The sequence below is a fragment of the Bos indicus x Bos taurus genome, chromosome 7 (assembly GCF_003369695.1).
Source record: "Bos indicus x Bos taurus breed Angus x Brahman F1 hybrid chromosome 7, Bos_hybrid_MaternalHap_v2.0, whole genome shotgun sequence".
NCBI classification, from domain to species: domain Eukaryota; kingdom Metazoa; phylum Chordata; class Mammalia; order Artiodactyla; family Bovidae; genus Bos; species Bos indicus x Bos taurus.
The window spans coordinates 68,236,514-68,253,672 of record NC_040082.1 but is presented as its reverse complement, the minus strand read 5'-3'; the positions used below and the strand labels follow the sequence as shown (position 1 = coordinate 68,253,672).

The 17,159-nt window shown below is 40.6% G+C and overlaps 1 protein-coding gene across 1 annotated transcript; it reads left to right on the top strand.

The window, feature by feature from the left end:
- The first annotated feature begins 1,776 nt into the window (after nucleotides 1-1,776).
- Nucleotides 1,777-10,772, top strand: LOC113896588. Its single transcript, XM_027548817.1, has 4 exons — nucleotides 1,777-1,955; nucleotides 2,113-2,203; nucleotides 8,463-8,639; nucleotides 10,487-10,772. Exons 2-4 carry the CDS (start codon nucleotides 2,137-2,139, stop codon nucleotides 10,675-10,677), a joined length of 435 nt encoding a protein of 144 aa, XP_027404618.1. The 5' UTR covers nucleotides 1,777-1,955; nucleotides 2,113-2,136; the 3' UTR covers nucleotides 10,678-10,772.
- Nucleotides 10,773-17,159: the final 6,387 nt, after the last annotated feature.

The window sequence follows — 17,159 nt, the reverse complement described above, 5'->3', positions numbered from 1 at the left end:
CCTAACTAGCCACATTCCAAGTGTACAATCACCTCCAGAGTAGAAGGGGGCCACTTCTACTGGTTACCTAGGGCTTCTGTAACAAACTACCAAAATGAATGGCTCAAAACAACAGAAATGTATTCCCTCATTGTTCTGAAATCAGGTGTTGGCAGAGCTACCCTTTCTCCAGATACTCGTGGGGAGTGTCTGTTCCTTGCCTCTTCCTGCTTGTAGTGGCTGTCAGAATTCCTTGTGATCACATCAGTCCAACCTCTGCTTCCATAGTCTCATACTCCTGGTCTCCTGAGTCTTCTCCTCTGTGAGTCTATCTCAAAACTCCTCCTGCTTCTCTCTTCTAAGAATACATATTAAGGGCCACCAAGATAATCTAGGGAAAAGGTCTCAAGATCCCCAACTTAATCAAATCTTTTGCCATCTAAGGCAATATTCACAGGTTAAAGATTAAGATATGGATATAACTTTAGGGCCACCATCCAACCCATCACAGTACTATACTAACACAGATATAGATCATTTTTTGTTGTGACTAAAAGTTCTTTTGCACAGGGCTATAGCAAGGAAAATTATAAACCAAGAGTCAAAACATTTAATGAGGGCTTCCCTGGTGGCTTGGTGGGAAAGAATCCAACTGCCAATGCAGGAGACACAGGTTCAATCCCTGATCCAAGAAAATCCCATATGCTACGGAGCAACTAAGCCCATGCACCACAACTATTGAATCAGCACTAGACTCTGTGCTCTGCAAAAAGAGAAGCCCTCTGCTCACCACAAGTAGAGAAAAGCACCCCCAGCAACAGAGACCCAGAACCCTCAAAAATAAATAAATAAATAAAATTATTTCCAAAAATTCTTAAGAGTGGTCAGAACTGACCTGGTAGCTAGTGAACTTATCACAAAGAATGAAGTCAATGTAAATGTCAAGGGAGTAGTTTTTTTTTTTTTTTAATTGTGGTTTTGAAAAGCCATAAAATTTCCCATTGTAATTATTAAGTGCATAATGCAATAGTGTTAACTATAGTCACATCATTGTGCAACTGCTGCTACTGCTAAGTCACTTCAGTCGTGTCCGACTCTGTGCGACCCCAGAGACGGCAGCCCACCAGGCTCTCCCGTCCCTGGGATTCTCCAGGCAAGAACACTGGAGTGGGTTGCCATTTCCTTCTCCAATGCACGAAAGTGAAAAGTGAAAGTGAAGTTGCTCAGTCGTGTCCGACTCTTAGGAACCCCATGGACCACACGCAGCCCACCAGGCTCCTCCGTCCATGGGATTTTCCAGGCAAGAGTACTGGAGTGGGGTGCCATTGCCTTCTCCGCATTGTGCAACAGATCACTATAAATTCTTCATATCGCAAAACTGGACCTCTACAATCCATTGAACAACTACCCCTTTCCTCCTCTCTCCGCCCCCCAGCCCTAGCCCCTAGTAACAATTGCTTTGCTTTCTGTTTTGAAGAGATGGAGCAGAGATGTTTAGAGTTGACAGGTAAGAGGATCAGCCACCGTAAGACATCTTTAATCGGGTATGTGAGTGAACATCAAACAACTAGGAAAGGCGGTAACTCAGCTTGACTCATTTCTCTCAATTCTCTGCACCATGGAAACAGCCCATCAGGCTTTTTCCAGTCACGTGAGCCTCTGAGGCCCTAGAATCTCGTTGGCCAGCGCTCCCGCGGAGTGTGAAATGAGCAAGAGGAGGGACCAATAGGGATGGGCCAATTAGGAAGCAGAGACCCCCACCGCCCCCCCCCACCCCCGCCCCTGCGCTTGCGCAGTACTCTCTGGCCCACTCCAGGAAGAGCTGTGTTCCCGGGTGCAGGTGCTAGATAATACGTGTGGCAACTTGCCTGGCCACACAACACACCAGGGAGCTAGACACAGCCCACTTGCTCCCGGAACCCTGTAGAAAGTAGCGGACAAGCCGGAAGGAGCCCCAGACCACTTCTGAATACCAGGTGCCTCCAAAGGCCAAGCTCACAGTGGCCCACCCAGCAAGTAGGGCCTCAGGAGGGGTTCACAAGTGGCAGAAAGGCTATTCCTATGGGAGGTCGATCCTGGACAGACTGGGTGTTTCTTCCTGTGGACCTGGGCTGACTAGCTTCTGTCTTTCAGAGAGAAAGGGACAAGGCATCAGCCATGCAACAAGCAGCTCCCAGCAGCCTCCTCTTGGCCTGTAGCCTGGCCTTGGCACCTTTCCTCACAGGTAAGTGTACAGGGTTTGTCCCTAGCCAAATTCTCTCATCACCACATCCCCACCCACATTCCTGTATCCCTAGCTGAATTATCTTCTGTATTCCTCTTTGCATTCTCTCATTAATGCGCTCATCGCTGCATTCCCACCCTTATTCTTCCGCAGACCTCAGTGACACTTTCCTTATGGGTGCTGTGCTCGCCATGGACATCTGCAGTGATTATACAGGCATCATTCCTGCCCTCATGGGTCTTACAATGTACTGACCAGTGTTGGGAAAAGAGTCCTGAGTGTCAATTCAAATCAACTCCAACTCCTTACTGCCTGAAGTCACTCAGTCTTGTCCGACTCTTTGTGACCCCATGGACTGTAGCCTACCACACTCCTCCGTCCATGGGATTTTCCAGGCAAGAGTACTGGAGTGGGTTGCCATTTCCTTCTCCAGAGGATCTTCCCAACCCAGGGATCGAACCTGGGTCTCCCACATTGTAGGCAGACGCTTTACCATCTGAGCCACCAGGGAAGTCTCTCCTTACTGCCTGGCCTCAGGCAAATAATTGAGCCCATCCACGGGGCTTCCTAGGTGGGGCTAATGGTAAAGAACTCGCATGCCAATGCAGGAGACATGAGAGATATGGGTTTGATCCCTGTGTTGGGAAGATCCCCTGGAGAAGGGCATGGCAACACACTCCAGTGTTCTTGCCTGGAGAATCCCATGGAGGGAGGAGCATGGCAGGCTACAGGCCATAGGGTCACAGAGAGTCAGACATGACTGAAGTGACTTAGCCCTCACGCACATGCCTCTAGTGTGTGCTTCCTGGGTGGCCCAGTGGGTAAAGAATCTGCCAGCAATGCAGGATACATCCCTGCATTGATTTGATCCCTGTGGGAGGAGGGCATGGCAACCCACTCCAGTGTTTCTTCCAGTTCCGATATCATTGCTTTGGGCACCAGAGGGCACAAGGAGGCTCAAGGGCAACTTCAAGGGGAAAGGAAGAAGTAATACTGCCACACTTAACCTGGTGACCATTTTTCTTCAAAATTGCCCTCGTTTACTCTGCTAGTCAGAGCTTGTTTTGTGGTTATGATTTATAATGAAGTTTTCTTGAATGTTCTCTACAATAAGCCTTTTTCCTGGTTTTATTAATATAGAATTAACATACATCACTGTATAAATTTAAGGTGTGCAACATAATGGTTTGACTTACATTTATTGTGGAATAATTACTGAGTACGTTCAGTTTTTCCCTTGTGATGAGAACTCAGGATTTACTCTCCTAACTTTCAGTGTTAACTATAGGCGTCATGTTGTATTATGTCCCTCGTACTTTTTTCTTATCACTGAGAATTTGTGCCTTTTGACCACATTTTCCCAGTGCCCCTCTCCATTACCTCTGGTAACCACAAGGCTGATTGCTTTCTCTATGGATTTGTTTTAGATTCCGCATATAAGTGAGATCATACAGTACTTATCTCTCTGTCTGGCTTACTTTACATAGCATAATGTTCTCAAGGCCCATCTATGTTTCCACAAATAGCAGAATTTCCTTAGTTTTTATGGATGATATCTATACACACACACACACACATATAAAGAGAGAGGGATCTCACAGTTTCTTTATTCATTCATCTATTGATGGAAACTTAGGTTGCTTCCATTCTTGGCTGTTAGGAATAATGTTGTGAACATAGGGGTGCAGCTATCGTTTTTTTGTTTGTTTGTTTGTTTGTTTGTTAATTTTTTCATTTCCTTTGAATGTATTCCCAGAAGTAAAATTGCTGGACTAAATACAGAGGTACTGTATTTAACTTTTTGAGGATCCTCCATACTCTTTTCCATTGTGGCTATGCCAGTTTATAGTCTCTTTTCTCCACATCCTCACCAGCATTTGTTATCTCTCGTCTTCTTTATGATGAGCATTCTGTCAGGTGTAAGGTGAAATACTGTGGTTGTGATTTGCATTTCCCTAATGACTAAATATTGTGCATCATTTCAGTCCTGTTGGCAATTTGTTTATGTTCTTTGGGAAAAATGTCTATTCAGGAATTTTGCCTATGAATGTTTGGTTTTTTCCAGGCCTTTTTTTAAGGGACAAAAGCAAACTTTAGGACCCATCTTTTCTATTATTTCCCATTGTTTTTATTTACTTATATTTATTTGTTTTTAATTAGATAGCTTTTCAAATAAATAATATATGCCCATGGTATAAAATGAAAAAGGTATAGGATGGAGACTGTATCATCTTCTCCTCTGTAGACCCCCAGATCAGATCTTTGGAGCTGTGGATAACCAGTTATCCCTTTCATGTTTACCATTCCAAAGATGGTTCATGTATTTATAAACATATTCAAATGTACCTTTTTTTTCCCATGGTAACATTTTATACCTAGCATTCTACATCTTCCCTTAAAGGTACACCTTGGAGAGCTTTTCATAACAGTGCATGTTAGAACAACATATTCTGTATATATCCATCTCATGAACATGCCAGAATCCATGTAACCATGAGCATTTCAGACACTTAATCATTTATTATCACAGGGAATACTTCAGTAAATGACTTGGTACAATTACACATGTAGGAAAATACCTAGGAATTGCTGGATCAAAGAGTGTGGGATCTAAATTTTTATTCTATATTATCAAGTTGCCCTTTAAAGAAATTATACTAATTTACTCATTAGAAACAGATAATGCCTGTTGCTCAAACTCTCACAAACATGCTTTAGTTTCAATTTTCAATTTGTGTTCGTCTTACCATGAAAGACTCTAGAGCAGTGCTGTCCAATAGTATATTCTGCAGTGAGCAATATGTCTGTGTCTACACTGTTCAGGACAGTGGTCACTAGCCACATGTGGTTATTGAGCATTTGAAATGAAACAGGTGGAGCCAAACTATTAATTTTTTAAATTTTAACTAAATTTAAATAGACACCCTGGACAAAGTAGCTTCAATCAGAGTGGGGTGTAAAAGAGTTTGGAAAGAGAGAAAGGGGCATATGAGACATATTGGTGAAAACCTATGAATTGGAAAACCTTTTTAATGACTTAAAATTTTTATAGTTTGCTTGATTTTTTTAATTAATTTTGTCTTTCTGTATGTGCTCCATCAAACAAGACTCTCTAGGTAAAGCAGGCCAGGTTACCCTTAAAAACCTTAAATTTCAAGGTTTTATGTTTTGTTTTGTTTTGTTTTTTGGATTTTAGTTACTAGTAATGTAACAATGTTGTTTTTTTTATTTTTTTAATTGAAGTATAATTGACTTCTAGCACTGTTAGTTCCAGGTATGCAACAGAGTGATTTGATATTTCTAATACATTACAAAATGAGCATGATACATCTAGTTACCATATGTCACCATACAAAGTTACTTCAATTTTATTGATTATATTTCCCATGCTATACATTTCATCCCTTTGACCAGTTTATTGTGTAACTGAAAGTTTGTACTTCAGAATCTCCCTTATCTATTTCACTCATCCTCCTACACCCCTCCCCTCCAACCACTTGTTTGTTTTCTGAATTTATAAATCTGTTTATTTTGCTATGCTTGTTCATTTGTTTTTTAGATTCTGCATGAGTTAAATCATATGATATTTGTATGTTTCTTGCTGAATTATTTAACTTAACATAATACACTCTAGATCCATCTATGTTGTTGAAAATGGCATTCTTTCCTACTGCTAATATTCCATTGTGTATATATATATATAATGCATCTTTATCCATTCATCTATTGATATTTAGATTGCTCCCATATCTTTTTTAATATAAATTTATTTATTTTAATTGATTTTGTAAGTAATGCTGCAGTAACAGGGGTGCATATATCTTTTCATATTAGTGTTTTTGTTTTCTTTGGAAATAGAAGTGAAATTGCTAGATCGTTTAGTATCTCAAAGGGTTTTAATCTGGATTCTGCTTCTTCCTCTTTGTATGGCAGCATGTGACTCTCAGCCCCTATAAGCCAACTCCCCAACCCCTGCTCTTGCCCAGGATGGAAGGCTTGCTGCCCTCACATTTGCAGCACCCAGGGCAGTATGGCTCAATATTTAAAAGGTACACATTAGGCTAAAAACAAAAAGGTGTAGATGGAATCTTTGTTTTACTGCACAAACATACCTTCAGAATGACCTAAAATGCCTGGGATTTTCACACTCCTTGGGATTCCATGCCAGGGAATGCCAGCACTGAAAGATTCCCATCCTGGTCTCCAGCCCACTTCCTCTCACCACCCCACCTTCCCCTTCACTGACACACGCGTTTTCAAGTCCAAGCTCCCCCATTCCACCTGCTCTGCAAACTGCTTGTGGTACTTGAGCAAGAAATTTCAGGAGTGTTGATATCCAGGAAGGATGAGGGGAGGGTATGCAGGCTCCACAATAAACTGTGGAAAATTCTTCAAGAGATGGGAATACCAGACCACCTGATCTGCCTCTTGAGAAATTTGTATGCAGGTCAGGAAGCAACAGTTAGAATTGGACATGGAACAACAGACTGGTTCCAAATAGGAAAAGGAGTTCGTCAAGGCTGTATATTGTCACCCTGTTTATTTAACTTCTATGCAGAGTACATCATGAGAAACGCTGGACTGGAAGAAACACAAACTGGAATCAAGATTGCCGGGAGAAATATCAATAACCTCAGATATGCAGATGACACCACCCTTATGGCAGAAAGTGGAGAGGAATTCAAAAGCCTCTTGATGAAAGTGAAAGTGGAGAGTGAAAAAGTTGGCTTAAAGCTCAACATTCAGAAAACGAAGATCATGGCATCTGGTCCCACCACTTCATGGGAAATAGATGGGGAAACAGTGGAAACAGTGTCAGATTTTATTTTTCTGGGCTCCAATATCACTGCAGATGGTGATTGCAGCCATGAAATTAAAAGACGCTTACTTCTTGGAAGGAAAGTTATGACCAACCTAGATAGTATGTTCAAAAGCAGAGACATTACTTTGCCAACAAAGTTTCGTCTAGTCAAGGCTATGGTTTTTCCTGTGGTCATGTATGGATGTGAGAGTTGGACTGTGAAGAAGGCTGAGCACAAAAGAATTGATGCTTTTGAACTGTGGTGTTGGAGAAGACTCATGAGAATCCCTTGGACTGCAAGGAGATCCAACCAGTCCATTCTGAAGGAGATCAGCCCTGGGATTTCTTTGGAAGGAATGATGCTAAAGCTGAAACTCCAGTACTTTGGCCACCTCACGCTAAGAGTTGACTCATTGGAAAAGACTGTGATGCTGGGAGGGATTGGGGGCAGGAGGAGACAGGGATGACAGAGGATGAGATGGCTGGATGGCATCACTGACTTGATGGACGTGAGTCTGAGTGAACTCCGGGAGTTTGTGATGGACAGGGAGGCCTGGCGTGCTGCGGTTCATGGGGTCGCAAAGAGTCGGACACAACTGAGCGACTGATCTGATCTGATCTGATGCAGGCTCCAAGTGGGCATGTCCCCCTGGTATCACACTACTCTCCCTGTGGGGATTGGCAGAGTCAGCAGAGGGGAGGTCCTATTGGAGTGGGAAGCTAATTAATTTGAAACCACCTTTCAGTAGTCTGAGAAAGTTTTGCTGATAAATACTGACTTGTACTTCCTTTTTTCAATGTGCTCTTACTTTCCACAGGTTTCTGCTTCTTCATCCATCATTTCTTCTATTCCCTGCTCTGCTGCACATCTTTCACTGGGGCAGCCAGATCTAGTCTTTGTTCTTAACAGTACTGGTAGTGGGGACACTTGGATAGAGGTACAGGGGTTGGTCAGTGGACTTCAGTTCACTATGATGTTATCAAGCCCCAAAGGCAGAGAATGCAGGAGTTAAGGCTGCCTCTTGTCGGCCCCTTCATTGAACATCCTGTACCCTTTATTTGTAAGACTTAAGTTATTCTGTACAGGTATTTGGAAGAAGATCTCTTTTAGGACTCCATTCAAAAAAGTTTCTCTTTCAGTGAGAACTTCCCGAACCATGCTATAAATTGCAACCACACCCTGCCCTTCCTGTCCTGTTCTGTTTTCTCACTAGTATTATCATCACTTGACATACTGTGTTGTTTCTGTCTGCCTTCTCCATCAGAATGTAAGCTCCATAAAGGTAGGAATCTTTGTGGTAATTCCAGCATTAAATGTCACACACAAAATGCTTAGGTAAGGTATTGGGGAGGGTGAATGGGGCACATCGAACTCTAATTTTGCTCCATGAGCATGGGTTCATTTGCCTGCCAGTGGTAAATAACCAGCCAGTTTTCTTTCTTTTATTTTTTATACAGTCTCCTGGGAGATTAAAGTAAATGACTTCGATGAGAAGGATGTTAATAAATTCCAGTCCAATGGCTATCAGTGTCCAACATGCTTTGCTGTGATGGGAAGAAAATGTAATGCCGATCTCAAGTGGTGCCGAGCAGACAAACTGCAGTGTGTTGAATTTTCTGGCATCATAAACACAGGTACTTTTCTAGGTACTTTTCCTTCTGGAGAAGGAAATGGCACCCCACTCCAGCACTCTTGCCTGGAAAATCCCATGGACAGAGGAGCCTGGTAGGCTGCAGTGCATGGGGTCACAAAGAGTCGGACTCGACTGAGCGACTTCACTTTCACTTTCTAGGATGCAGTGTAGACCCAACAGGTGGCACTTAAACCAGTGGCAGTCTCTCACAAGCTTATGGGGCACAGGCCCTGAAGGTGGGGTTTAGGAGAAATAAGCTTTTGTTCAAATCTCTTAGAAATAAGGATACCCACGGTGGCTTGATTCTGAAAATATGTCTAATTAGTTTTCTCACATTCATTTGTTCACATATGAATTTTTGCATGCTCTTTTTAACAGACTTTCTGATACCTTTGAGGAAGTTATTTCAGCATATTGGTAACCTTTCAACCTCTGCAAACTTTGGTTAGTTTTTTTAAACACAGGGGTAGTTTGTGTTGCCTCTAACCCTGTGTTTTGTTTTTTTTTTTTTAACTTTGAAAGTAAGAATTTTGGAGAAAGGCAGTGATTAAACTTAAACTTTCCTCAAAGATATCATAAAGCATAATGTACTGTGCTTAATTTGAGAAGATCCTACATAAAATTCTAAATCAACTGAAGACACAAATTAGAAATTCATTATATTTAGTAGCATAGTTTGGGTCTTCCCCAGTGGCTCAGCAGTAAAGAGTCCACCTGCAGTGCAAGAGGTGCAGGAGGCATGGGTTCAATCACGGATCACGAAGATCCCCTGGAGGAGGGCATGACAACCCACTCCAGTATTCTTGCCGGGAGAATCCCATGGACAGAGGAGCCTAGCATGCCACAGCCCATAGGGTCACAAAGAGTCAGACACAACTGAAGCGACTTAGCACACATGCACACAATATTGTGTAGTGTGAAGAGCAGTGGGCAGAGTACCATGAGGGTTGGGTTGTTTTCATAGCTCTTCTTCTTCCTCCTGCTAATTCTGAGGAGCTCAGCCTTCTTGAATTCTTCATTAATGAGATAATCACAGGGGCTAGTCATTTTGGTTGGTCTCTGGGATTTTTACATTTCTACTTTCTATAATTTGCATAACAGTGATTCTTTGCTTTAACATAGCAGTCACTGGAAATGGCACCCAGAGGAGGTGAGATGAAATCACCAACAGCTGCCATGTGAAAGGATGTATCTGAAGGCACTTCAAAAGGCAGGGAATACAATCAAAGTGATGGCCTTTTTATGGCTGATATTGACATTTTTAAAAAGATAAAGAATAGGAGATTGGATTTATGTCCTTAAAATCAGAAAGGGTTTATACCCAGCTGAAACACAGAAACATCAAATCCTTATAGATCAGCAGCATGCAAGATGCTACTAACAAAGTCATTTGAGGACCAATAAAAGGAAGAGATTCTTATTATTATCTGCATAAAATGTCTATAAAAACATAATGCTAGATCTCAAAGTGATAATAGGAATTGGAAAAAAGCTTATTTAAACCCACTCCAGTGTTCTTGCCTGGAGAGTCCCACGGACGGGGGAGCCTGGTGGGCTGTCATCTATGGGGTCACACAGAGTCAGACACGACTGAAGTGACTTAGCAGCCAGCAGCAGCAGCAGCATGAAGTTCCATGAGGGTTCCAATATTTGATTGAGATGGGCTGTGAGGGGATTTGAAGGCCCTGTGATTGGAGAATACCAGCCCTGTTAGAGAGAGTCATATTTAATGACTCACACTCAAATTGTGTGGCCTGGTTTCTATTTTATTCCAGCCCAGTCAGAGGTGGTAAAAAGGGGATTATAAAGATGGATGAGAGTGGAAGTCTCATTTATGGTTTCTTGCAGGTCTTAAAGACATGGCTATTGAAGTGAAAAGATGCATACAAGCAAATCTGTGCAAAGAGACAGTAACTTATATGAGTTTTCCAATTGCTAACCAGAGTAAAAATTGCAGACCAGCCACCAGCAGTGGGACCAGGATCAGACCCCTACCTCCCATCATCTTTATTCTCTTCCTGGAGAAGCTGCTTTACTGAGCTCCTGCAAGGGCCCAGCCATCTCCATTTATGAATTAAACAGGTCTTTTTTTGGTTTATGAATTCTTTCATGTCTATTAAATTTTGTATAGGTGTGTTCAGTTGTCCATTTATTTACCATTCAGCAAGGTTTATTTGTATATCCACCCTTACGCAATCAGTGTTGGCTCCCTTCTTTTAAGAAGATCCCAGGGCATTTTGAGAATAAGGATATGCACACGTTAAATTTTTAAAGAGCAATGCAAAAAGCAAGAATGAGAGTGGTACTCCTGCTCAGGTAGCCAAAGCTGATTGCTCTAGACACAAGGTATATAGAAGTGGGAGAATATGAATTTGATTAGGGAAAGGTTAAGAATTTATACTGTGGTGTTGGAGAAGACTCTTAAGAGTCACTTGGACTGCAAGGAGATCCAGCCAGTCCATCCTAAAGGAGATCAGTCCTGGGTGTTCATTGGAAGGACTGATGCTGAAGCTGAAACTCCAGTACTTTGGCCACCTCATATGAAGAGTTGACTCATTGGAAAAGACCCTGATGCTGGGAGGGATTGGGGGCAGGAGGAGAAGGGGACAACAGAGGATGAGATGGCTGGATGGCATCACCAACTCGATGGACATGAGTTTGGGTAAACTCCAGGAGCTGGTGATGGACAGGCAGGCCTGGCATGCCGCAATTCATGGGGTTGGAAAGAGTCGGACATGACTGAGCGACTGAACTGAACTGAACTGAAGAATTTACACGAACTTTGAGGAGATCTGTACTATTTGGCACCAGGGATAGTGTTCATTAGGGCACAAAGAGAGATGGGAAAGTGGGCAGAGGCTGCAGTGCAGCAGCTAAGACTAATAGTAGGGAAAGTGGGAGAAGAAGGTGTCAGTAAACATACGGACCTGTCTAGAAACCTCTATCTGTGCGTGATGGGAGGTGCCACCAATTGGTGAACACAGTGAACTGAGCTCAGGCCTCCTCCCTGCAGGTTGGAAAGCAGTTCCCCTCAGTTTCCTAGAGATACCATCTCAAGACTGAGATCTCTGTGGTTCTCACTCCTGATTGCTCTTAGAATCACCTGGCAGTTTCAAATTACAAAGCTCACTTGGGCCATCATTTTCAAATATTTTTTCCTAGTCCTTAGGTTGTCTTTTTGTTTTGTTTATGGTGTCCTTTGCTGTACAAAAGCTTGTAAGTTTGACTAGGTCCCACTTGTTTATTTTTGCTTTTATCTATTTATTTATTTTTGCCTCGGGAGATTAACCTGAGAAAACAAACAAGAGACAGATGTTTTTCTTATTGTTTTATTCCACTGGAAGTGTTTTTGCTCAAGTTTTCCAAAGCAGCCTCTATGAAAAGTGTCACAACTCTAATAAAAATAAATTTAAAAATATTTTTAAATAAAAATGATTTAAGTTAAAAAATTAAGGATAAGATAAAAATTAATTTAAAAATAATAAATTTTAAAAATAAAATAAGTAAATAAAAAAGAAAAGGAAAATAAATACCATAGAAGAAAAAAAGAAAAGGGTCACAGATAGATTTAAAAGTCATTGAGTGTGCAGTGTTACAAATGATCATCAGTTTATGGAGCCATGAAATAGAATATAGTGAATTTAATAATCTTGTGTTGTTTGCCAGCTCTTGTTAAATGAATCATAGAAGAATTTTACAATTATCATTGTCTGCTCCAATTCAAGATTTCCTTGGAAAAAAAGGAATACTTACCAAGTGTTTAATAATTAGGGACCAGGAAGGTAATTTACATTTTCCCATTGATATTACACTGCACAAACATGAGATTTTTTTTTAACTTTTTAAAGAGAGATTTTTTAAATTGAAGTGTAATTGATTTACAAGTGACTCAGTTATATACATTCTTTTTCATATTTTTCTATTATGGTTTATCACAGGATATTGAAAGTTCCCTATGCTATACAGTAGGACCTTGTTTATCCATTCCATATATAACAATTTCTATCTGCCAACTCAAATTCCCACTCCATCCCTTCTGCACCCCTTTGGCAACTGCAAGTCTATTCTCTGTCTGTGTGTATGTTTCATGGATAAGTTCACTTGTATTATACTTTAGATTCCACATATATGTGATATCATATGGTGTTTGGTTTTCTCTTTCTGACTTACCTAACTTACTATAATAATCTCTAGTTCCAGCCATGTTGCTGCAAATGGCATTGTTTCATTATTTTTTATGAGTAATATTCCATTGTATATATGTACCACATCTTTAGGCTTCCCACGTGGCTCAGCAGTAAAGAATCCACCTGCATTGCAGGAGCCGCAGGAGATGCAGGTTCAATCCCTGGGTCACGAAGATTCCCTGTAGGAGGACATGACAACCCACTCCAGTGTTCTTGCCTGGAGAATCCCATTGACAGGAGCCTGGTGGGCTACAGTCCATAGGGTTTCAAAGAGTCGGACTTGACTGAAGTGACTTAGCAAGCACACACCACATCTTTATCCATTCATCTGTTGATGGACATGTAGGTTGTTTCCATGGTTTGGCTATTGTGAACAGTGCTGCTATAAACAGAGGAGTGAATGTATGTTTTTGAATTGTAGTTTTGTCTGGACGTATGCCCAGGAGTGGGACTGCTGGATCATACAGCAACTCTAGTTTTAGTTTTCTGAGGAACCTCCATACTCTTTCCATAGTGGCTGCATAACTTACATTCTTACTAACAGTATAGGAGACTTCCCTTTTCTCCATATCCTTTCCAGCATTGGTTATTCATAGACTTTTTAATTATGGCCATTCTGACCAATGTGAGAACATAGTTTTGATTTGCATTTCTCTAATAATTAACAATGTTGAACACCTTTTCATGTCTCTGGTGGCCATCTATGTCTTCTTTGGAGAAATGTCTGTTTTAGTTCTTCCCATTTTTTGATTGGATTGTTTGATTTTTTGTTGTTGAGTTTTATGAGCTATTTGTATATTTTGGAAATTAAGCCCTTGTCAGTCATATCATTTGTAAGTATTTTCTCCTGTCTGCAGGTTGTCTTTTTGTTTTGTTATAGGCAAAGAATGTTTTTCTTATGTTCTCTTCTAGGAGTTTTATGGTGTCATGTCTTATATTTAAGTCTTTGAGCCATTTTAAGTTTATTCTTGTGTGTGGTGTGACAATGTGTTCTAACGTCATTGAGGCTGTCAAACTTCCCCAACACCACTTGCTGAAGAGACTTTCCCATTGCCCCCTTTGTCAAAGATAAATTGATCAGAGGTGTGGGTTTATTTCTGAGCTCTCCATTCTGTTCCATTGATCCATCTGTTTTTGTGCCAGTACCCCAACTGTTTTGATTACTGTAGCTTGGTTGTATTGTCTGATGTCTGGGAGGGTAATGCCTCCTACTGTGTTCTTTTTTCTCAGAATTGCTGCAGTTCTGAATTTTACGGTTCCATGTAAATTTTAGGATTATTTGTTCTAGTTCTGTGAAAAATGTCATGGGTCATTTGATAGAAATTGCATTAAACTTGTAGATTGCTTGGAATCTACAATGGAATGTCTTTCCATTTCTTCGAATCACCTTCAGTTTCTTTTATTAATGTTTTATAGTTCTCAACATGTAAGTCTTTTATATCCTTAGTCAGATTTATTCCTAAGCATTTCTTTTTGAGACATAATTTTACATTCCCTTTCTGATATTTCCTTGTTAGTGTAAATAAATGCAGATTTCTATGTTGATCTTGTATCCTGCTACCTTGTTGAATTTGTTTATCAATTCTAGAAGTTTTTGTGTAGATTCTTTAGAGTTTTCTATATGTAGGATCGTGTCATCAGTATATAATGACAACTTTACCCCTTCCCTTCCAATTTGGATACCTTTATTTATTTTTCTTATCTGATCATTTCCAATACCATGTTGAATATAAGTGTTGTGAGTGAGCACCTTGCCTTGATCCAGATTTTAGTAAGAAGGTGTTCAGCTTTTCACCATTGAGTATTATATTGGATATAAGTTTGTCATAAGTAGCTTTTATTATGTTCAGATATGTTCCCTCTATACTCACTTTCATGAGAGTTTTTATAATGAATGGATATTGAATTTTATAAAATGTTTTTTCTGAATCTATTGAGATGATCATGTAACTTTTGTCTTTTCTTTTGGTGATGTGTTGTATCACATTCATTGATTTGTGTCCCATCCTTGTAAACTTGGGATATATCAAACTTGGTTGTGGTATATGATCTTTTTTAAGTGTTGCCAGATCTGGTTCGCTAATATTTTGTTGAAAATCTATATTCAAAGATATTAGCCTATAATTTTCTTTCTTGGTGGTATGTTTTTCTGGTCTTAGTATAAGGGTGACGGTGGCTTCATAGAATGTCTTTGGAAGTGTTCACACCTCTTAAGTCTCTTGAAAGAGCTTGAGAAGGATCAGTACAAGTTCTCCTTTGTATGCATGAGTAAATTTTAATCTCCGATAAAAAGAAAAGCTAATTTGTGATATTACTATATAGACATAAGATTTTATGTTGAAAATGAAATCTTTCATAGGACAAACCCATAATGATTTTACATACTTTTAACATGAGTCAACATACCAAAGATTTTAATTGTAATCAACAGTGCTATGTAAGATCTGTGAAAACATTATCCCCTTTCTTGTCCAATACCTATTCCCCTCAAAATTCAGAACTATCGAAGAAAAGGAGGGATTGAAACTAAGAAGGACTCTGTGGGGCCCTCCTGGGTATGAAAGCCTTTCTGTGTTTGCCTTTTCTTGTTTGTAGGAAAAACTCTTCAGCCTCCAAGACCTTCCAAGTTCCAAAAAGCAGATTCAGTTACTAATTAGGGGAGAGAGGGAAAACAGAAGCCAAGGAGGAGCAATCAAGAAACAATAGTGCAATAATAAGGCAGGGTCTTGGTTCTTCTTCAAGGGATATACATAACAATGTATCTCTGAGTTCTTATATAGGAATTAAGATCCCCACCCAGGTTCAGTTCAGTTTAGTCACTCAGTCGTGTTCCACTCTTTGCGACCTCATGGACTGCAGCACGCCAGGCTTCTCTACCATCACCAGCTCCCCAAGCTTGCTCAAATGTACATCCATCGTGTCAGTGATGCCATCCAACCATCTCATCCTCTGTCATCCCCTTCTCCTACCTTCAGTCTTTCCCAGAATCAAGGTCTTTTTCCAGTAAGTCAGTTCTTCATATCAGGTGGCCAAAGTATTGGAGTTTCAGCTTCAGCATCAGTCCTTCCAATGGATAGTCAGGATTGATTTCCTTTAGGATGGACTGGTTGGATCTCCTTGCAGTCCAAGGGACTCTCAAGAGTCTTCTCCAACACCACAGTTCAAAAGCATCAATTCTTCAGTGCTCAGCTTTCTTTATAGTCCAACTCTCACATCCATACATGACTACTGGAAAAACCATAGGTTTGACTAGATGGACCTTTGTTGGCAAAGTAATATCTCTGCTTTTTAATATGCTGTCTAGGTTAGTCATAACTTTTCTTCCAAGGAGCAAGCATCTTTTAATTTCATGGCTGCAGTCACCATCTTCATTGATTTTGGAGCCCCCAAAAAATAAAGTCTGTCCCTGTTTCCATTGTTTCCCCATGTATTTGCTATGAAGTGATGGAACTGGATGCCATGATCTTAGTTTTCTGAATATCGAGTTTTAAGCCAAGTTTTTCACTCTCCTCTTTCATTTTCATCAAGAGGCTCTATAGTTCTTCTCTTTCTGCCATAAGGGTGGTGTCATCTACGTGTCTGAGGTTATTGATATTTCTCCCGGCAAACTTGATTCCAGCTTGTACTTTATCCAGCCCAGCATTTTGCATGATATATTCTACATTTAAGTTAAATAAACAGGGTGACAGTATACAACCTTGATGTACTCCTTTCCCTATTTGGAACCAGTCTGTTGTTCCATGTCCATTTCTAACTGTTGCTTCTTGACCTGCATACAGATTTATCAAGAGGCAGGTCGGGTGGTCTGGTATTCCCATCTCTTTATGAATTTTCTACAGTTTGTTGTGATCCACAGAGTCAAAGGCTTTGGCATCATCAATAAAGCAGAAGTAGATGTTTCTGGAACTCTCTTGCTTTTTTGATGATCCAACAGGATGTTGGCAATTTGATCTCTGACTCCTCTGCCTTTTCTAAATCCAACTTGAAATCTGAAAGTTCATGGTTCATGTACTGTTGAATCCTGGCTTGGAGAATTTTGAGCATTACTTTGCTAGCGTGTGAGATGAGTGAAATTGTGTGGTAGTTTGAACACTCTTTGGCATTGACTTTCTTTGGGATTGGCATGAAAACTGACCTTTTCCAGTCCTGTGGCCACTGCTGAATTTTCCAAATTTGCTGGCATATTGAGTGCAGCACTTTCACAGCATCAGCTTTTAGGATTTGAAATAGCTCAACTGGAATTCCATCGCCTCCACTAGCTTTGTTCGTAGTGACGCTTTCTAAGGCCCACTTGACTTCACATTCCAGGATGTCTGGCTCTAGGCCAGTGATCA